Source organism: Macrosteles quadrilineatus, unplaced genomic scaffold (assembly GCF_028750875.1).
Source record: "Macrosteles quadrilineatus isolate MER2022 unplaced genomic scaffold, UCM_ALF_1.0 Scaffold_9__3_contigs__length_116548681, whole genome shotgun sequence".
NCBI classification, from domain to species: domain Eukaryota; kingdom Metazoa; phylum Arthropoda; class Insecta; order Hemiptera; family Cicadellidae; genus Macrosteles; species Macrosteles quadrilineatus.
The window spans coordinates 8,572,210-8,595,591 of NW_026542602.1; the positions used below are offsets into that span (position 1 = coordinate 8,572,210).

The window sequence follows — 23,382 nt, forward strand, 5'->3', positions numbered from 1 at the left end:
ATACATTTTTGACACTTAGCCTCCAAAATGGTTTCTTTTGTCTTTTACAATACGGAAAGTAAATAAAAGAGACGTCTTATAACACTTAAAACATATATTTACGCTTATTCTGTTACTCACAAGACAGTAAATAGGTAGGTATACAAAAAAGATGGTAAGTGGTCCAACTAAATAAATGGTAAACCAACCACTTGCCATCTTTTTTGTATATTTACCGTCTTGTGAGTAACAGTATAAGCGTAAATATATGTTTTAAGTGTTATAAGACGTCTCTCTTATTTACTTTTCCTTAAATTTAATAACACGTACAACGCTGATCAAGAAGTTATTTTACAATACTTGAACAGCTGTTGCTGTTTTTTGGATGCAAATGCATTCCAACTCAATAATAAGTTCATATTTTATTCCTGAAATTCTTTTACATTTTCAATCTGTCTAAGTGCCGATAAGGGGTATATTTTAGTGAAATATACAGCACAACATGACGATAAACACACATGTGTAACTTGTACCACACTCACCAATAGATTGTTTCTGCATGCCTAGATATTGCTGAGTCATTGTCGCACAGTTCATCTGGCTGTTGGAGTTGTCGCCCACAATAGATTCCGGCCGCTCACCCACCACGCCGAGGCGATTCCGTTCGTTCAGGTCTTGGAAATTTGTTTTGTTCAGGTTCGCTTTCGCTAACCGCGACGACTTTGTTTTCCTCGACGGTGACTTTGGTGTGGCAAACTTGTTCCGATTTGGACTTTTGTTGTTTTCCTGCAAAACATATTATGTTAGCAATGCCAATTTCACTATAAATCAGATATAAAAAAATAAATGCTGTAGAACCTTGATTAGCTATGGTCCAAATCTGGTAAATAATTTATGAAGGGATTTTTGTACAATAAACTGCCTTTTAACAGCACTCAGTTAAACAAAAACCATTATCAAAAAAAATTCAAACTGCCTGCAGTGGCTTGGCCAACGAAGTCTAAAAGAGCATGACAACATGGATCTCATGCTTTGATATAGTTCAAAAAGTTCAGGAAACAATTATTAACTATTTTCAGAAATAAATAAATGTTGTATATTCAGTTGTAGATTTAAGATGACATCAATTTACAAAACTATCGGTAGGCCTACTATTAATACTGTTTTAGATCTCTTTGAATATACTTAGCCTTTAAATTCCTGCTTAGAACTGATTAAATAGAATACTGATATATATTACCGATTTCTGTGGAATACACCAACTTTTAGCCAAGTCATGATAAGACGAGTTATTGTAAGTCACATCAACCATAGTAACAAAAACTAGGGCAGTAAATAGAATTAACTGTGGTACACTCTGTGGATGTTACCTTGACGGAGTAGCTGTTGGTGAAGAGACGCGAGGACCTGCGTACGTTCTGCGCCGTGTTGTTGAGAGGGCCGGGTACAGGTGTGGCGCTGGGTGTGGTCAGCACGTGGGAGGTGTTACATGACTGAGAGAACACTGTAGTCTTGGACTGTTGCAGTGGCGTCTCCTTGCGACTGATCAACTGCTACAACACACACACAGATGGTCAATACCGGCAAATTTGGATCTCTAAATTTGAAACAAATCCAAATCTCAACGCACATCCTACAACATTTAAAATTGAATTCCTCATCACATATTCAAGTGTGATTATTGCAAAATAAATAGGTACATAGTGTCTGGTGTAAAATAGTATATTTCATTACTAGGACCGAAAGTGGCATTTTCCGTCGCGCGCTCAAGTTTTTGTGTGAGGCGGAGCCGAACACAGGGAACCCCAATTTAACGTGCGAGGTGAAGCCGAGTATGTGAGAGCTATTTTCACGTACGAGGCGAAGCCGAGGACGGGAATAATGGAGCAAGTGCCGGATAATAACTTTTCGGTACGAGTTATGAACGATACTTTTCATCACGACGCAAAAATACACAAACACAGATTAGCAAACCTCAGTAATATTACAACTATTTTATTTCTCAATTAATTTGATTGAACATCAAAATAAAATAAAATCTTCTAAAAGGAAACCTACGTATATTTCTCAATAAATTTTGTTTAAACATGAAAATAAAAGAATAAAACAACTTTTAACAATACATACAGCTGATTCAAATCATTAAATTAAACCGTAACAAAACACTAGCGCGCGTAGAGAATAAATGGAGAACTAATTGAGAGCGAGGGAATGTAAATTTAGAGCGAGGGAAAATCAGCTGATCGATTTTCCCTCGCCCTAAATTAGAGCTTGGGAAACAACTACTTTCATTGATGTCAGCTGTTATCGAAAATAGTTACTTTCGTTACGGAGTGATTAAAATGTATTTTCCCTATTATAAACTTACTTTGAAACCATTCTTATACTTACAATTTGATTTTTAAGACCATTTTCACAAGAATCGAAGCACCTTATGATCATCACCTACAATTGCAGTGTAACAAAAAGGTAATTTATGAAGATGATAATATCGCTAGGTTGCCCATTCCAAAAAAGTCTGTCACACCCCAAAACAAAACTAAAAATTTCTTAATACCTAAAATGTTGGAACTATCCCAAGCAAATATAAAACAAACATCACTAACCAAAAAATTTTAGGATTTTTTGAGAGGATAGCAGGTTTACCTGAATGGGAAAGAGTCCAAACTGGCACAGGAAACATAAAACTTTACACTATGTACACAAACCTTAGAATATAACACTGTCACTGACCAACTGTACTTTGACCAAGCATTTTGAGTACTTACTCTTTTTGCCAATGTTTTTTGTTCGTTGGCATCAGTCAACGTTGAGTTAGTGGCAAAGAAGACAGGAAGAGGAGATGGGTAAACGTCCTGAGGAGACCAGTCTACTAGCGGCATCACTCCGAAACTAGGACAATACATTGTCAAATCAGCAATTATTACTGTCAGTCTTTATTACACAGCGATAGGCTCTCAAAAATGTTTTGTTTATGTCATTAAAAATACACTTGTCATGGCTAAACCTATGAACAATATGGTAGCTTTCGGAGTGCAGAAAACTCAACAAAATTACCATAAAGAAGTTGTTTCAATTAAGCATTTTGTCTCTTATCACTAAAAATTAGTCATTTAAGTTGTTGAGCATTGTATAATGCTGATTAAAAAAAAAAATTTGGTTATTTATTATGAATAAAAACATGACAAACATCAATTATATGCTTGAAGGAGGGTTAAAATTCAAGACTTTGAAAAGCATCATGGAGATCTTTTAGTGTTATTAAAAAATCTCAAGTCTCAGTTATTTTTTGATAACATTAGGGAAGCCATTTTCTAACTGGTATTCTACTTCTTTCTAGCATGGGCGAAATATCAAGTTTATTGTGTTGTTGACTTTCCTTGTACTTTTAACTCCCTAGTACTCTTTTCTAATGTAAGTTAGATGGGAATCCATTTCTTCTTCCTTAATATATTCTTCAGCAAATGTTTTTCTACCAAAACCTAACTTAATTTGTTGATAGGTAAATATCAAATACACAATATTTGTCAGGCAAATATTCAATCATGAATACAAACTTACCTCGGAGTTAAGGGGCTGACACTGCTTCCTGAGAACGCTTTTCTAAATCCCGAAGTTTTGGCAGATCGCAAAGGCAACATAGGACTATCGTCAGGTGAGAAAGGTCGAATACCACTGCATTCAATCTTGTTACTCGTTAAAATATTTTCTATTTGAATCGGTGTTCTGAAAACAGAAAAAGGATTTTTATACATATTGAAAATTACAGAGGTTTAAATTTAAATTGAAGCAAAGCCGTCTCCACTGACAAACAACCAAATCAGCATATACGTTATCATAGTGGTAAATGTAGGGCCTATAGACTCTTGGTAGAAGTGTTTTGAGTATATACTATGGTATCCTGTTTGACTCTGTAACATTTTTGGATAATTTTGCACCCAAACCGACAATTACAAACGCAAAACTTATTTAAAATGTAATTACATCATAAAAACAGGATGTGTACTTGAGTTCAAGCAAAAAAATTGTATAGTAATCTAAAAGAACTAGAACCAAAGTGGTTGGTGGCGAATGATTCCAGATTCATTTGACTATTCATATAGAAGAGAATAAAAGTAAGCGTTGTATAAATAATCTTTAGTTATGCCTTTTACGTTACATATAAATTTGAGACCTTACTAATTAAATTACAACTGAGATTTTATGTGTTAATAGACATAAACAAAATCATCGAGATTCCTAAAAGTAAAATAGCAACTTTACTTTAGACTTACTGTATATTTAAATTGTTCTCCAGCCCGAATTCCGCAGGACTGGTTGAAACAAAAGGGTTTTGTGTGCCCGTAATGTGACCGAGATTGTCAAGATGGTTCATCGAGAAGATTTTGTTGGGTTCAGGCTTCTCTCCGTGGCGGCAAAGTTGTTCGTAAGACTGCCACAGTAGAGGGTTGAGCTTCAAAGCTCTTTTGTAGGCTTCGACACCGCGCACCGTGCGTTCCGAGGCACAGCACACGCGACCAATCACACTCAGAGCGAAGCACGACAAGTTGCCGAACTCTGCTGTGATCTCGTCTAGGCTGCGTGTCCGCGTGGCATCTCCTCCAGTCAAAACTGCCTCAGCCTCTGCGTTCCTGACAGTGGGAAGAAAATATTAGCTTAAAATGCTAAAAGTTGTCAAACAAAGGTCAAATCAAAAGAAAGATTGTGTGAAAAAAAATACCCTACTGAAGGCATCTAAATTTGTTCATTAACAGTCTTCATTAAAAAAATTTTGTTTCCACTAATAAATAACAAATATATTATATTTTGTTCTTATGATAAATGCAACGAAAACAGATTAGATTTTACAGTTTTGATTAATTAAAATATAATGTTCAATTAATGAATTAAGTAGCCTATTAAATTCATGATCATTCCAATGGTATTTTTAAAGACAATTTGAGTTTTGCATTTTTTATTATGTTTATGTTGGCCAAAATGTATCACAAAAAGTTACGGGGACAGTTCCGCAGAGGACCTACAACTACTACTATCGGATGATATTTTCAATGGGTTAGGTTAGTTTCGTTAAGTTAAGTGATGATCACAAACATGGTAGTTACTTAACATATACAAAATAAATCTTTTTCTTACTCATGAAAAAAGAGAACTTGAATATGCCTACAAACTGACATCTTTGTAAATTTATTTGTTTTTTTTCCTCAAACAACAAAACATTTCAACTTTTGCCAAACTGGACTAAACTAACTTTACTGCCGCAGATGAGTGTGAAAGAGTCTTCTTGAAAGGACCCTCGGCCTATTATGGCTTAACATTTTCATGTCTAATTCAATACATATAAGTTAGCCAAATCAATATTTATAAAGCTTGAAAACTATATCCGATTTTATTTATACATCAAACTAATATTTCATCAGATAATATTGTAGATTGTAGGATCTCCGCGGAACTGTTATCATAATTTCTAACATGTTCTTACTTCTGTAGGTCGAGACAGCAGCGGGCCAACAAGTATTTACACTGAGCCGAGACTGGGCCTTTGTCTTTGAGGATGTTGTAGGCTTGCGCAGGTTTGCCGCTGCGGTAGTAGCATGTAGCCAGTAGGAAAAGTGTTTCATCTGACTCCACTGTAAACACGGTTTCAAATATCTTAAATTGGATCATTTACAATATAATTAAACCTACTTCTCATTTTGATGAATAAAAAAATACATGTACTTAATAGGCCTATACGTCAGTTGAGCATGTCGAAGACACATTGCTGCAAACACATCCAAAACATCAGCCAGTATTTTCGCCTCTTCAATTAAAACGACCATCTCCAAAATACCAATTTTTGAACTTTTAGTTTCACCATAGAACCTTACAATAAAATTCCTTTCAAATAGTACGGTAGCTTATTTATTGCATTTACTATGTAGGGCAATGCTAAGAATTCAAATTTAATTACGGTACCGGTAGGCCTAAATAAGTAGCAAATATCTTTTTCACTTTCCAAACATTTTTTTATTTGAAGTCCAACTCACAAAGTAAACGGTCAACAATTAAAATTAGCTGTAGAAAACGGTTAAACATGTTTACTTCTTTACTAAGCGCTAAGTTTAATGTTCAAATTTCTGAATTAATTAAATTTAGTCACTACTAGAACGCCTACTTATCTCCTCTTTTAAGTGAATTAAAAGTTAAATAAACAAACATTAGATGTCCTTACCTTCTGCTCGGAGGCGTTCTGCTAGAAATATTGCATCTCCATAACTGTAATTGTTTAAGCAATGCCAAATGGCAGCCTGAAAAACATACATGTTGTCATTATCACAATGGAATATGTTTGTAACAGAATATAATTTATAAACAACACTCTTGTAACAACACACAAAATACGCCTATGTTAAATAATAAGTGAAAAAAGAAGATTGGAGGTTTTTAAATCCACTCATATTTTTAGAATTACAGTAATTGCTGATATAAAAAAACACGCCAATATATGACTGGGACAAAGGTGTCATCCTGTAATCCAGCTACTAGGAGGTCATAAATTGTGGATATTTATGGGCATGCAATGTGGATGCGATACTACCTGGTGTGGATTAAAGTCATCACTAGTGAGTAACGTACTAAGACTATCTGCAGTACTATAATGATAGGCCTAATTAGACTGATACGTTATAACCACGGCAAAAATGTGGTTCGGATTCCACTATAAAATTCATCCCCTATAGTAGTACCCCCCCTAGTAGTTCATCCCCTGTAGTAGTAGTAGGTCCCTTAGTTGCCATTAGCTGTATGGGCTATTACTTAAAAGCTATTAATGTCTAAGTGAATAAGTCGACCTTAGTCACTCACAAGACTACAAGAACGCGCCACTCATCCTACACTCATCCTACACTCATCCTTCACTCATATTTGGGTTGAAATACGGACATAGTTGCGTCCCATGATTGATATTGATCAAAAAATGAAACTGTGTTCTAAACCAACCTAACATAAATAACTAAATCTAACCAAACTTGCTGAATTGTTTCAAATGTTAGCAAGTTGGTAAGTTAGGTTAGGTTAGTTTAGATCAGATTTATTTTGATATTTTTTAAAATTGTTTGTTGATACTGAACAATATTTTTATTCATCGTAGTGTCAGCTGACTGTTTCAATTTGTTACCTACTTAATATTCGTTACTTAATATCGGAAAGAAAAAGAAAATATCGATACACATCAAACAAATCATCCATAATAATGAATGCTCCCTTTAACAGGAAAGTACTTTCATTGTTATAAACAAGATAGAGCTTTCAGGTTACCATATCAATAAAGTATACAGTACTAGGAAATACAGGCTTCTTGTAGGTTTATTTCAGAACGTCTCCTATAAAGATATTACGTCCACCGGCCAGGATTACCGGAAAAAAACTGTAACTCGTTTGAGAGGTAACTGCGATGCTGAGTCTGGGACTAGGCACACACATGTGCAGAAATTGCTGAATAAGCTTTAGTTCTGCACGGTTGATTTGCCAAAGTTAAGCACAAACAAACCACAGTTTAATATTTTAACAGCACTGATCAGAGAAATGAGTTCCCTTTCCACCTCCCATCTTACCCCATGGAGACATAAAATGAAGAACACTTTCTTACGTGGTGTGACATGAATCCCTCTTTCTAAGTTATATCTTTCTTTTCCCCACAATGGTGTATTGCACACCTTTATTCACAGGGTCTTATCCTACCTAGGAATACCCAGAGCTTACGGTACCGTACTGACAAATAAATGTTCTACTCAATCCTAAGACATCCACTGCTACCGCACCTAGACAGAGCTTAGTGGGCCAGTCTAAAATAAACTATAAGTTATAAGATATTTAGTTCAACTTAAGTCAACTGAGTTGACTTAACGTTAACGTTGAATTAACTTTAACATTGACTTGAACGTCAACTTAAGTTTTTATAACTCAAAGTTAAGTGCCTAAAGATAAAAACTAATTAATACCGTAATTAACTTAGCCTACCGGTCCCATAGATTGAATAGGTAAGTATACTCAACAGACAGGAACAGGTTGTTTAATTAATTGTGCAGAAAAGAAATCGACCTGTCAATTTTTACCAACTGGAAACTAAGTTACCGGTAGTCATCAAAAAACAACAATGAGCTAGGCCTATGTCCTAATTCCCATCTAAATTTTTTAAAAGTTGAAGTCTAGGCCTAAGTTACAAAAGTCTGAACTTAAAAGACAATGGGTAATAGGCTTATAAGCATTGCCTTCTTTAGGATACAAGAGTGAATTTCTGACATGCAGTGCTTCCATAGGCTAAACAAGACTTTTATTACAAAGCCAGGATTTTTGAGGGATTAAAACGTGATGTGGAATGAAATAGGATTTTAGGTACCTTTCCTACGCCTAGTAACTTATGTCACTTAACCCTGGAAAGGTATCGTCATACAGCATGACGCTAAGGGGATCAATACGTAAATTTGACGTTTCATAGGAATCGCATAGTAAGGTATCGTCATATAGTATGACACTTTTAAGGTATCAATACGTAAATTTTATGTACTGCCGGCCGTTTTACCATAAACTAGCCGGCCGTTTTATTATAGGCCTCCACAAAGGGTATTGACACGTAAGTTTGATATGCGTTCCAAGAAATTGACTGGCAAGTGCATAAAGAAACACACTACGACCAAACCAAGGCAGCCATCGCACGGCAAATGACTGCTGAGAGCACTGCCGGAAGGAGGGTATTGTCGGTTGAGGGGGTGGGGTTGAGATGCTAAAAATAACTTGCACAACGTCATATTTACGTGCGATACCCATCTAGGGTTAAGGTTAAAATGGCAATTTTCACATGGACACGGCCAAAAGATCATTTGAGATGTGACATAATTTGTACGATACGGTACCGATACTAAAATGCGGAAAAAATAAGTTAGGATTTTAAAGCGGGATAGGTTAATAAAACAGGGTTCAGCAACCACATAAGCAGGATTTTTGTTTAACTTAGGGCGTGTGGTAACACTGCTAACAAGAAACAGCTGATTAAATGGGGTTGAATCGATCAATAGAAAGCATAAAACAATTGACTGCCTCAATACCGGTATATGCCCTAGGCCTTTGGTCCTTAATGGTATTGTTTTAGTGAAATTGGTGTGTTACTCAGTCAAGAACTTAATAGGCCTAGTAACTTAATACGCAGAGGATACGCGTCCGGTAACCGTACGTCGATTAGGCGTACGGTAATGGCGTCACCGGTTTGTGGAGGCGAAGCATGACGTCACTAGGTTCCGGACGCTTGTTGGACGTACGGTAACTGGCGCGACGTGCCGGACGCTTGTTAGACGTACGGTAACGGCGTTGTCGGTGACTTGTGTATGGCGACACCATTGTCGGAGACTTGACTGTCAGTCCTTACCGATAGCGCTTAAATCATGGATGAACCGGAGACAAGTCAAAGTTTAATCACAAAATTCGAGTCGTTTACTGAGTTAGAGGAGTATATTGCTCAAAAAGAAAAATCTGATTTTGTTCAGTTCTTTATAAAAGATTCCAGAACAATTGAAGCAGCGGCCAAGAGGGGAGTCAAAAGACCCATCAGAGAGAATTTAAAGTATTATGAAGTTTCATATAGATGCATCCACGGTGGTGTTAGAAAAAGTAAATCCACTGGTGCGAGACCTAATAACAGGTAAGAGTTGTATCTGGCAATGTAGGCCTAAGTTAGTTGTAAAATTAAACAGAATAGTTGTAGGTTTATGTAGGTAGATAGGCCTATAATGTTAGGGGTTAGGATAGCTGCCAGAAGTCCTCTCTAGTTGAATAAAATAGCTATAACTTATTTCTTCAAAGATCAAGTTCAATAGAGTACTTGTTTTCAATAATTAATCTCTTCAGACCTCAAGTGTGATACCATTGGACTAAGTTAGATAGCCTAGATGGGTCTAGACCTATGCCTTATCAGTTAGGCCTATCTCAATCAGTTCAGTGGCCCCACATAGCACAGACTATCCTCAGGATATCCCACAGAGTTCCCAAAACGTCCCAATATCCCATGAGATATAGGATTATCCCTGGGATATTCCTGTTCAGCCCCAAAGCAGAACAACGAGCGACGCTGCGACATTGTCGCGGACACGAAACGCCGAGAAACGCGGGCCTGCGGACACATTTACGGAGTCATAACGACGATCGCGCCGTGGCCGCGATTATTGGACCGACGATCGTACCGTGACCGCGAGTCATAACGACGATCGGGCTGTGACCGCGGAGTCATACCGACAGTCACGCCGTGACCGCGGAGTCATAACGACGATCGCGCCGTGACCGCGAAGTCCTACCGACGATCACGCTGTGACCACGAGTCACACCGACGATCACGCCGTGACCGCAGAGTCCTACCGACGATCGCGCCGTGACCGCGGAGTCATACTGACGATCATGCCGTGATGGCGGAGTCATGCTGACGATCGAGCCGTGACCGCGAGTCATACCGACGATCGCGCCGTGACCGCGAGTCATGACGACGATCGCACCGTGACCGTGGAGTCATACCGACGATAACCCCGTGACCGCGGAGTCATACCGACGATCGCGCCGTGACCGTGGAGTCATACCGACGATAACCCCGTGACCGCGGAGTCCTACCGACGATCGCGCAGTAACCGCAGAGTCCTACCGACGATCGCGCCGTGACCGCGGAGTCATACTGACGATCATGCCGTGACCGCAGAGTCCTACCGACGATCGCGCCGTGACCGCGGAGTCATACTGACGATCATGCCGTGATGGCGGAGTCATGCTGACGATCGAGCCGTGACCGCGAGTCATACCGACGATCGCGCCGTGACCGCGAGTCATGACGACGATCGCACCGTGACCGTGGAGTCATACCGACGATAACCCCGTGACCGCGGAGTCATACCGACGATCGCGCCGTGACCGTGGAGTCATACCGACGATAACCCCGTGACCGCGGAGTCCTACCGACGATCGCGCAGTAACCGCAGAGTCCTACCGACGATCGCGCCGTGACCGCGGAGTCATACTGACGATCATGCCGTGATGGCGGAGTCATGCTGACGATCGAGCCGTGACCGCGAGTCATACCGACGATCGCGCCGTGACCGCGAGTCATGACGACGATCGCACCGTGACCGTGGAGTCATACCGACGATAACCCCGTGACCGCGGAGTCATACCGACGATCGCGCCGTGACCGTGGAGTCATACTGACGATCATGCCGTGATGGCGGAGTCATGCTGACGATCGAGCCGTGACCGCGAGTCATACCGACGATCGCGCCGTGACCGCGAGTCATGACGACGATTGCACCGTGACCGTGGAGTCATACCGACGATAACCCCGTGACCGCGGAGTCATACCGACGATCGCGCCGTGACTGCGAGTCATGACGACGATCGCGCCGTGACCGTGAATTCTACAGACGATCACCCCGTGACCCGCGAGTCACAAGTTTCTATAGGTACCTGTAAATTGTTACCCATTTTTTGGTTTTTATAGATCAGTGCCACAAATGGTAAAAATTGATTTCGTATGTCTTTTTTGGTAACTGCAATACAGTACTTTTTTATGCACAGAAAAAAATCCTGTCCCATCCCGTCCCAAAAATCGGGAAGGAAATAAAAATCCCGTCCATCCCTAGTGTGTTTATATAAAGAAACTATAGTACATTTAAAGTTTTACTTCTGAAGACCTTGTTAACACTTGTTAAGGTATGTGTATATATATACGTATTTAAAAAAAAAAGTAAATTTAAATAACCTGATTATGCCTACCCCTTAATAGTTTTTTAGTTTTTTGTTTTAAAAGTAGGCTATACAAGTTATTGAAATTTACTTATTTTATTTAACTATATTACTAGTAGCCCTAAAGAGTGAATATATATATATATATATATACCGGTATATAAGTCATTATTTAGCTTTTTAGTTTTAGCGCTTGCGGACACATTTTGAGGTTTTCACAGGCCGTTGCAGACACGTAGGAACCATTCTGCTTTGGGGCTGTTCAGGAGTGATTTTAAGGCTGTCCCCAGCCCAGTACAGTATTCCAACTCCAGATATAACAAGCGTTAATGTTTTTTATTCAATAGGTGGGCTCTATAAATAAAAGATATTTTATAGTTTCAGTTCATTAATGTAATCATTATATTTTGTTTTTAGCACATTTAGAAAGGAATGCCCATTTGTACTACGCCTCAGAGCATCACAGGACGGACAAAGTCTGGAAGTTATTACATTGGTTGATGAACACAATCATCCGAGAAATGAGGTATATTGAACATCCTGTGGCATAAAATTCACCTTATATCTTCCCAACTATATAGTTTTTTTTTTGCAGTGACTATTCGCACGTTAGACGTGCGCCGCTACCACGCACGTCTGCTCCAAATGACGTTACATTACGTTCCTAATCTAGTAACTGTTATAGCTGTTTGGGAACAGGTTGGACGCAAATATATCCTAGTATTAGGAACGGTAACGGTAATACCTCATATTAGCCGAAATCGAAATGGATGGGATAAACTTCGTAAAGAGAAAGGTAACAGAGTTGAACAGAGCTAAAGAGGTTATAAGCAGTCGAAAATATAGGTGCTGGCCGATAATAAAATGTGTATTAGAAATACACATTAGAAGATTCAATACCGTATAGGAATCGTAAATAACTTAAACCTAGGCCAGGCTTGATGTTAGCCTACTTTACCTTTACCATATCAAAGGCTAGGCCTATAAAAGGTATGGCCAAATATTGGTAGGCCTATGTTGGCCTAGATAGCCCAGAAGTAGGCTAGGCATTAGGATAAAATTAGTCAATCACCAGGCTGTCATCGGCTTAAAGCTTAACATTTTACAGTGTTAGATGTAAGAGCTTACAAGTAAAATCTTAATTGGCCTACTTAAAATCTTATTATTTTTGATTTGGCCGCTTTCCCAAGCTTGTACTTTCTTCCTTGTACCACTGTGTAGTATGCATCTGTAAGTCAATTAATAATATTTCAAATTATCATTTGTGTTTTTTTTTTTTTACTTGTAACACCTTTCTTTCTGGCTCCATCGATTGTTCTTGAACGTTTTCAATTCAAGGCTTCTTAAAACCTCAGAGTAATTACTCTGAGTTAAAACTTAGAAGTACAGTAACTGAAACTGATAACGTTCTGAAAGTTCCCGTTGCATTATTTTGTAATTCTGGAACTGTAACAAAGTAACAGAAAACTGGAACGGGAACGGGCTGTGGGGCATTTTGACGTGCGAATAGTCACTTCGTTTTTTTTTGTCCTAGGACGCTAGGCACGTGCCCGGGGTTGTTTTACACATTACTTCAGGTTAGACCTAGGGGTTGCAGCATTATCACTTGGATAAAATTGATTGGTAATTTGACGGGATTTGAACCCGGGTCTAACACCTACACCAGCTCGCTCCCCCTTCCCGACTATAGTAAAGAACACAAACTTGTTCGTCAACACAACTCTGGTTTCATGTAGGGTCGTCAACACAACTCTGGTTTCATGTAGGCCTAGGCCTATTTCTAATTTGCCTCTTGAAACATAGTCAAACAAATTGTGTTTTGTGTTTTATTCACGGCCGCCTTTAACTCCAGGCCGCGGCCTTCGAACTGGCAACGTCGCAAGTGGTGTTGTAACAGCTGATTTTTTGGAAGCAACTAATGGTATTTATGTATTTACGAAAGATTGATTACCGGACTATGACAATATTGACTCCGCTTAAAAATGTACAGATATAGATTGTAATTCATATTGTTTCAATTTTCAATTCTGAATGTTTTATTTTCAATATTTAAAAAAAATTATGTTCATAAATTAAAAAATAAATAAATAAAGTGTGAATTAATGAGCTGATGTCCCCTGTCTGCCATGCTATCTTATGGGACTTCTGTCCCTGAACAACACCACTTGCCATGTTGCCAATTCTACCAGGCCGCGGCCTGTAGTTAAAGGTGGCCGTGGTTTTATTTCACTTTCAGCATATTATGCTACAATAATTGTCATTGGTTAAACTTTTTATTGTTAATTTAACTTTTCATTTTTGTAGGAGGCATTTCGTTTACTACCTCGACAAAGAAAACTAGATGGCCCAACACGAGAAATGGCCAAACATTTATTATCGTTGAGGGTAAATAAAAAGCTGCTGCAATCGGAACTAATGACTAAAACAGCTCAACGAGTTACTCTAAGGGACTTGCACAACATAAATGCTAGAAATGATGAGGACAACCTCGAAACAGCCCTGCAGTACCTAACAAACAAGGATGATGCCACCATACAGTTAGTCATTGATGAAAATAACATATTCAAAGGCCTTTTCTACCAAGACTCCGAAATGAAAAGGCTGTTTCATGCCTACCCAGAAATGCTATTTGTAGATGCTATCTACAAAGTGTCAAATTTAAGGATACCACTATATATTTTTTGTATTGAAGATAGCAACGGTGAGACAGAGATAGTCGCATTTTTTTTGGCAGCATCAGAAGACAGAGACACATTAAAGAAAATGGTAGAAATATTCAAAGAAAACAATTCTGCATGGCCTAACACTGTGTCAGTCATGACTGACAAAGACTTAGTAGAAAGAACAGCATTTAAGGAGGAATTCCCCAACGCCCAGCTACTGATTTGCTTATTTCACTCGCTACGATCATTTAGACGGGAAACCTCTGTAGAAAAAATGGGGATTACTTCAGGCCAGAGAAGTATATGCCTAGAGCTGGTCCAAAGAATAGCATACGCAAAGAGTAAATCAAATTATATGGAAATATTGGAGGAAATTAGAAAGACAAAGATAACCCCATTCATAGAATATTTTGAGAAAAACTGGCATCCCATAAGAGAGGAATGGGTTCCAGCCTTACAAACGACTATGACGCTCGGAAATCGAACAAATAATCGTTTGGAATCAATCAATTCAAAGGTAGGCCTAGTAAGATAATACTTAACCTTAAGCGAGACTTTAATACCCCCACCACAGCAAACCTGCGAACTAAGCAAATTTCCATTTGTATGAATTGATTTTCAATTAATACTATTAAATAGCATTAGGTTTAACGAGTGCACTTTGATATTATCTGGAGGCCACCATTATACAGTGCTCTGCTTAATTCTCTGAATACATTATCACTATACTATACAATTACATATTTCGATGAGGGCCTACCAGATAGACTTGTAAGTTGATGTTACAGTTATAATGATCCCCACCCCTTACAGATTTAGCCGTTGATTATGTGTCCTAAAAATGAATATGTTAAATGTTCATGTTACAGTTTACAGTTTTCTTTATTCTGATTACTTTGTTTCAGGTTATGCAGGTAGTAGAACGCCACTCCAGGCTACCAGACTTATTCAAAAGCCTAGACTTTTTGTTAGCAAGTCTGAGGACAGAAAGAGATGATAGGGTTGCTAGAATTGAATTGAAGGTGCCTCTTAATGTACAGTTTGTCCACAAGGACCAGGAAAAATACTTTCACTGTCTGACGCCTCATGCATATAGACTTGTCTCAGAAAAATTTAAAATAATGCGTAAGGTGAAGCTAGTTCCCAACCAAGATTCAGCTCAAGAAGAACTGAAGGTGGAAACAAGTTCTGGAATCTTGACTGTATCTACTGAAAAATGTCCTTGCCCATTCAGCACAGCTGTAAGATTGCCATGCCATCATGTTCTGTTCATTAGAAAACTGAAAAATATGGATTTGTTTGCTGAACACCTAGTCCCGGCTCGTTGGACTAAGTTTTATTATGTAAATAACAGTAGGCTGACAGCCGATGTTACCAATGAAGCATCTGTATCAGTGAATGTTATGCCTGTGAGGAAAGTCCTGTCGCAGCATGAAAAGTACAGAATGGTGTCTAATAAATTTAAGGAGATTGCTTCCTTAGCCTCTGAGGTACCTTCAAGGCTTTTCCCCCAACGCCTTCAAGTGCTGGATAGTATAATTCGTTTGTGGGGAGCAAACAAGGAAGTCTTTGTTGGTGAGGTATGTGCATCAAGCAGCACACTTTTGTTTTTCGCAGAGTATACACGTCCAGTAATCAGACGTGGATTAGGCGTCCAGTGACGTCACTGGGTTGTGGGGGCCCGTAACACCATTACCGCAACGATACGCAGTGCAGCCATCAATGTTAGTGGTGTAGTTGATTGAGTAGTAGGCTTATATCTAACAAGTATCCATATCGAATCCCATCGGTGACGAGGACGTGCCAAAGTCCGCGGCCAACAAGGCCTACGACCTTGCGTAAAATAGCGCGGGGTAGATTTACGGCGGTGAACCTAGGTATGACTCCTCGGTGACACTAACTTTTTGTTTAGATTTTGCTTAGAATGCGATTTCTTCTTAATTGTACATAATTTGTTTGAATTTGAGGGATTAATAATTTTATTTTGAATACAATTTTACCGTTATTCGATTTTTTCATTATCAGCAAGTTTGGTTAGATTAGGTTATAGTAACTGCCGGATGCCTAATCCACGTCCGGGTACCAGACGCGTATCATCTGCCGTTATCTTTATACATTCTTATTTCAAAAATTGTAGTTTTATATTTTAAGCCCCTCTCAACCTTTTCATAATCCTAGAGACCCTCAGAGTGTGCATCTGTACATACTTGACCGCTTTACTTAATATTGAAAGGGAAATGTAAATGTATTATTATTCTGTAATTTTTACAGATATTGTCTCAAGAAGACACCACTAAAGAAGTAGAAACAGTAGAAGTAGGTTGGGAAGAACTAGAAATGGAAGAAGTGGAAACGGAAAAAGTGGAAACGGAAGAAGTAGAAACCAAAACAGTAGAAACCAAAGCAGTAGAAACCAAAGAAGTAGGAACGGTAGAAGTAGGTTGGGAAGAACTACAAATGGAAGAAGTGGAAACAGAAGAAGTGGAAACGGAAGAAGTAGAAACCAAAGAAGTAGAAACCAAAGAAGTAGAAACGGTAGAAGTAGGTTGGGAAGAACTAGAAATAGAAGGAGTGGAAACGGAAGAAGTGGAAACGGAAGAAGTGGAAACGGAAGAAGTAGAAACGGTAGAAGTAGAAACGGTAGAAGTAGGATGGGAAGAAGTAGAAACGGAAGAAGTTCAAACCATCACAGTTGTGGAAGAAAATAATACTAGTCCCACCAATCCTGCCAATTATTCTCCCACCAATCTCCCACCAAACCCCACCAATCTTGCTACACTATTTCCTGACAAATTTCCCATCATGCCCCCAAAATTCAAAAAGAGAGGAAGGCCTAAAGGGAGTGATTTAACAGTAATTGGATTGCCTAAAAAAAAAACAAAAACAAACAGAACTCTCCCTTTCAAAAAAAAACCATCTCATAAAAAAGAATTACAAATGTTGATGTGGTTTGTTAAACCTGAGAAGGCGAGGCTTGCTGTGGAGGGGACTCTGCTACAAGAGACTGACATCGAGGCCAATCCTAATAAAGTTTCTTCCAGCTGCGTGGACCCACTAGCGGACGTTCTATGTATTCGGAAATATTTTGATGGTGCTGGTTGGAAATTGATCGAAGATATAATGAGTGTAAAGAAAAAAGACCCAATTTGGCTGTGTCCGCTTTGCCAAAAAGACTCATCCACTAATAGTGTATGTTGTAATAGTTGTCTATCTTGGTACCATATGACCTGTTCTGGTCTTGGTACTACTGGACCCAAATCCAGAAACTGGTTTTGTAGATCGTGCCATAACAGTTAGGTGGTTTAATTGAAGGCTATTAATTTGTGTTTGCTGTTACCTATATTTTATAATATATGTGTTATTTAAAAAAGGTTCATGCAGGCATGGCGAGAGCCGTCAGGGGCTCCTGGGTTGCATTTTGTTACAAACAATACCTATGTAAAACACCTTTTTGTTTAACTTAAATGCTTGTTAAAATTTTAGTTTGAAATAAATTTTAGATTTATTAATCTACGTGCTCACAGTTGCAACTTTATTCAAGTAAAAAGAAAAATAATAAGTCAAGACTTGAATTACACAATCCAAAGTCTAAAAATTACTTGAATTAAAAAAACTATCCTAAAATTTTTGACATTAGTAGATTCCATGTACAGTTAAAATGTTACATTAGACCGGGCCGGGCCCCCTTCGGAGACCTATCATGTCTCGGGACTAGCCCCCCTGCCCCGCCCTCAAGCCGGCCCTGGGTTAATACTAGCCTACATTTAAATAATTGTGTTATTCCTAAACCTTAGAACTATTTGGACTGTTTGAGCCTTAACAGTTGAGTCGTTTGATTGAAGGCTATTAATTTTTGTTGTTGTTACCTATATTGTATAATATATTTGTTTATTAAAAAATGTTCATGATAGCCTACACTGATTAGAACTATTTAGACTGATATTAGACTGGTTGTGCCTTAACAGTTGAGTGGTTTAATTGAAGGCTATTAATTTGTGTTGCTGTTACCTATATTTTATAATATATGTGTTCATTAAAAAAGGTTCATGTTATTAGTCTTGAATGAAATAATTGTGTTACTCCTAAACCTTATAACTAGTTAGACTCTTTTTGCAAATTAGATTATACTGATAAACTTATCTTCAAAGCTTTATTTGTAATCAGAAAGTTATCTTATCACTTCTCTATAGGTACTGCAATCATACCTACTGCCTAGTGCTTGTTGTAATTACAACATAACAAAGCCTAATTTCACATTACTATGAGGTAATTATTTATCTATGCTAAACGATTCAGATATAAATCAGTGATAAACTACTAATGGATAGGCTTTCAATTTTGTTGTTGTTATAATATTACATGGTCCGAAAACAACGAATTCATGATATTCCTATTTATAATAAATGGTATCAGCATTCCTGACACACTTTCTTCAATAAGCTCGGCACCAACCTTTATCATGGGTAAGCGGTGAGAGTAAAATATGACATTTTATAGTTAAAAACCACAAAAGTTACAATTACTTTTAAACCGTAATTGTTACAGCAATGGGTTCTACTATTTCTTTAGAATTATAAGGACCATTACATTAATTTTGATCAAAACCATCTTTTCACCGAAAACCCGATTTTATGTTGTTATTTTGTGTTTGGTACAATAAGTTTTTAACCGTAATTTTTACGGAAATGGGATTTGTACCAATCTGTTCAAAATTCAAAGGACTGTATCATTCGAGTAATTTTTAGAAACTCCTATTATGAGGAGTTATTTCATGAGGTTTTGTGGAAAATTACCCATTAAAAATCAAAATTTAAAAAACGTTCAAAATTTTAAGGGTCATGCATGACATACTAAGTTAAATTGAATCAAAACCGGCTTTTCCCTAAAATCCTATTTTTCGTTATTTTATAGAGATTTTAAGGGAAAATAACATAATTTACAATAACTTTTGAACCGTAATTTTTACAGAAATGGGAGTCATACCATTTTGTTTAAAATTTAAAGGGCTACAACATACTACATTTTTATCAAAATCGTTCGTGCCACAATTGTTCCGTTATTTTATGGGTTTTTGGGGGTTCACGTCGCGGTAGTTGCCGTACGTCTAACAGGCGTCTGTCACGCCGCGCCAGTTACCGTACGTTTAACAGGCGTCCGTCACGCCACACCAGTTACCGTACGTTTAACAGGCGTCCGTCACGTCACGCCAGTTACCGTACGTCTAACAAGCTTCCGGAACCTAGTGACGTCATACTTCACCTCCACAACATGGTGACGCCATTACCGTACGCCTAATCGACGTACGGTTACCGGACGCGTATCCTCTGCGAACTTAATAAGTTAGCTGTGCAAAATAGCATACCTAATCTTAACCCTCCAAGCATCAAGCAAAAACGCCTTGGCGTCAAGCTGTTTTTTACTGATTTGCAGGATTTCATTAAACATAACCTAGAGCCTATTTAAATGTCAGAAACTATGATGTTTTGTATATAATTTTGTTCACAGGTTCATGGGCTACAATAATGTAGGCGTTAGGCCTATTTGCAAAAAAAAATAAAAAAAAATTATAAATGATACACAAAAAAATCAAAATATAAAGAATCTAAAAAAACTTTTAGCTTCGCGCTAAGTCAAAATAAAATATTTCTAGGCCTACAACTATTTGAAGATAGCCACATTGTCTGAAATTTTATGTAGATTACAAATATATAAACATTATTATAAGTTAGATAAAGTATAGTAACAAAAAGTTATAGGTGTAAAAGTGATTTCTGCGCCATGTTTATGGTCAGAATCTGATAATAGACTAACTTAATACAGGCTAGTCTGAATCTGATGTTGGAGGTTCATTTATTTCTAAATCACTGTCTATGTCCACTTCATCAGGATCATTTAACTCATCACCACTCTCAAATAAACAATCACGAATGTCACTATACTATCCATATTTAGAAATTAACACGACATCTAAAACAACAATCCACCATTTACAAGCAAGTGTTAGTAAACAAGCAACTGTCAACAAACAAAACATTGACAAAGTTTACAGCTGCGCTACGATCACTACATACAGTTTAGTGGCTCGAGACAGACATTGGGAGAAAGCCCAACTTCTGCCGTAAACGGTGATACCAATATCAATCAGTTGTCCCATTGCGTCGAATTGAATTTAGAATTGCCTATTTGAATGCAAATTGAACGGAACACTGCGTGTTCGTCTACGCGTAGATGCTCGACGCCCCACAGGGGGTTTTGTTCGTCTATGCGTAGACTCTCGACGCTCGGAGGGTTAAGTGTAGAACTGTCCAACCAACTTAGGAAAATTTATTGTTTTCAACAAATCCAGCAAGATAAAATTATTTAGGTGCTAACAACAGCATGCCTCAAAATTAACGATAAAAATACTGTAGGCCTAATTTATAATGGCATAACTTATAAAAAGAGAATATTTTTGTTGGCTTGGCCATTGTTTAGCATAAGTACAGGCCAATATATAGGCCTAGGTATGTTGTGTCCATGTTTGAGCCTATATTTTTAACAATAATAGCCTAGGTATTCCATTCAACACAATGTCTTAATGGAATGTATGTTTGACAAACACGTTAGTAGGCCAACAACAACAAACAACAGCTTGAAGCATTTTATGGATTTAACATCAACGATAGGAAGGGGAAGCAAAAAAGCCAGATGCTTAATGTAGTCTTTAAATTAGAGGTAGTTTTCACTTTAGGCTGAAGAGAAAATTTAGGGCCTTAATAGTGGGCCCAATCGGGAGTAATAATTTAATGAATTTAGCAATTGAAATGGTGAACAAATAAAGAATGAGAAAGTACTATACAAGTAGGGTAGTTAGGTAAAATTACAAAACGAGAACACACCCATTCACTGTTCTGAAAAATATTCTCTTACCTGTACAGGCTCCATAATCATCTTGATAAACTATTGATTTCACTGTTAACTAAATTGCGGAGTGAATTAAAATTTCTACAGAAGCGTACCAAGACTAATTTAGTCTCAGTGGGGAATGTTGAGGTAACACTTCACCTACACAGTTACAAAACTACCACCATCTTGGAAACGAAACGGGGGTAGACAGACAGGCCAGCTTGATAAATTTCTAAATTATTGGCAATGACCTTCAACGGTTAGTTCGAAACTTCGGAGGCAGTGTTATATAGACATCAGGCATTATAATCAAACATCGTTTCTCATATTTTTATCATCATGAATGACTGTTTTGGTCATGAATGTAATAAAATGCAATATCAACAAAAACTGTTATTTAATATTTACAAATAAAATTGAAAGAGGAAAAAATCTTTAAAACTTGACTTAATATAGCCATAGATTACTATTGGTTGGAATGGTTGCCAATTCTATCAGGCCACGGCCTGGAGTTAGTGGCGGATCCAGAGGGGGGTGAAGGGGTGACCCACGGCCGCCTTTAACTACAGGCCGCGGCCATCGAACTGGCAACGTCGCAAGTGGTGCTGTGTCACGTGACTGTGTTGTTTACATTTTGTTTGGATTGGAAGCAGCCGACGCCGACATCCGACACGCACTTTTAATCAGTTTTAATACACTTTGCACTTGCAGAATGCAGAGTGCAGACTGGGGCCCATTTCATAATAAAGTACAAACTAATATTATTAGTAAATCAGCTGATCGTCCAATGCAAATCTAATGGAAATTACAAGTTACAAGTTGTAACTTGTAACTTGTAGTTTATTATGAAATGGGCCCCAGACAAGTAAGTTAAGTACTGTTGTGTAATGTGTAATCAAGTAGTCTGTTGTTCCACTTGTACAGTAGACACAAAATATGCTAAGTTAATTATTATTTCTGTAAATCATTTGAAGAATCGAGTTTTATCAGAAACAATACGTAAGTTTGATTTTGGTAACAAAAACTAAAAACTACAGATTAAAGAACCAGCTCAGATTTCCGTTCTAATCTTATTGTCAAATTGCCCACGTATTTATTAACTTATTAAGTAAGCCTATTTTGTAGTTTGATCTAGGCATTGTCTTTATAAATTTAGCCAACATAGATCTGAAAGTAACAGACATAAAGATTGCGTCAATTAATCCCTTCATAAAGTTGAACACAGATAAATTTAAATGTATTTTTTAAAGTAATAATTGAACAACAAAATGACCCTCACGAAAGTATTCGTGCTACTGGCCTATTGTCTTAACTTAACAGCATTATTATAGACATTAAGTTTATGATCCATATCGTGTCTGTTCGTTTAAAGCCTACCATTGGCCTGTTCCTGTTCTAAGTTAACCCTAGCAGTGGCCAATGTTAGAAGTGGGGAATGGCCAACCCATTTTGGCGATTTTGCAGACCTTTTTTTAAAAATCTGTCAAAATTACAAATATGGACTCAACCTATCAATGTTTGTATTCATTTTATTCAGAAAAAGCAGGAGAATCTGAATATATAAATAAAAATTGAATCTGAGTTGGTAACTTTTTTGAAAAATAAAAAAAATTCAAAAAATTTGATTGAAATTTCAAAAGTAAAGTCTTGTTATTACTACAGTATAATTTTCAGACCAAAACCATTATATACATTTTGTAGTAAATTAAATTCCCTACATAGAAATGTATAACACATGGGAGAAATATTTTTTTTTACAAATGTTATGTAAGAAAATGAAGAAAATTCAAATTTTGTCGCATAAGACGAATAATTAGTAACTCGGAGATAACTCATGTAAGGTAATTAGTGATAATAATATAGTACACATATTCTTGTAGGTTATAAACTAAGGAATACAAATATGTCACATTGTAGGCAGTAAAAAAATTTTGATTACCCGTTTATGATACAAAAAACTAAAAATTTACAGTTTACATAGAAAAAAATTCAAAGACATTTTTGAAAAAAAATTTTGTACAGATTTTTGTAGGCCAAACATATTATAAAAATGTTATAGTACATTCAATTCTCTTTATAGAAATGTATAACACATGGGGAAAAT

At 37.5% G+C, this 23,382-nt stretch overlaps 1 protein-coding gene across 2 annotated transcripts in view; it reads right to left on the reverse strand.

Moving 5' to 3' along the window:
- The window catches only part of LOC129002194 (cell division cycle protein 27 homolog), a 31,739-nt gene extending 10,277 nt beyond the window's left edge, over positions 1 to 21,462 (reverse strand). Inside the window, exons 1-8 of one of the 2 annotated variants that reach the window (XM_054429831.1) lie at positions 21,303 to 21,462; positions 6,191 to 6,266; positions 5,459 to 5,606; positions 4,254 to 4,610; positions 3,541 to 3,705; positions 2,748 to 2,871; positions 1,350 to 1,529; positions 522 to 765 (exon numbers count right to left, since the gene is read on the reverse strand). In XM_054429831.1, coding sequence (XP_054285806.1) covers positions 522 to 765; positions 1,350 to 1,529; positions 2,748 to 2,871; positions 3,541 to 3,705; positions 4,254 to 4,610; positions 5,459 to 5,606; positions 6,191 to 6,266; positions 21,303 to 21,323 — 1,315 coding nt within the window. In that variant the 5' untranslated portion in view covers positions 21,324 to 21,462. Of the gene's footprint in view, positions 1 to 521; positions 766 to 1,349; positions 1,533 to 2,747; positions 2,872 to 3,540; positions 3,706 to 4,253; positions 4,611 to 5,458; positions 5,607 to 6,190; positions 6,267 to 21,302 lie in introns of both variants that reach the window. The other variant, XM_054429830.1, reaches the window with a different exon arrangement.
- Positions 21,463 to 23,382: the final 1,920 nt, after the last annotated feature.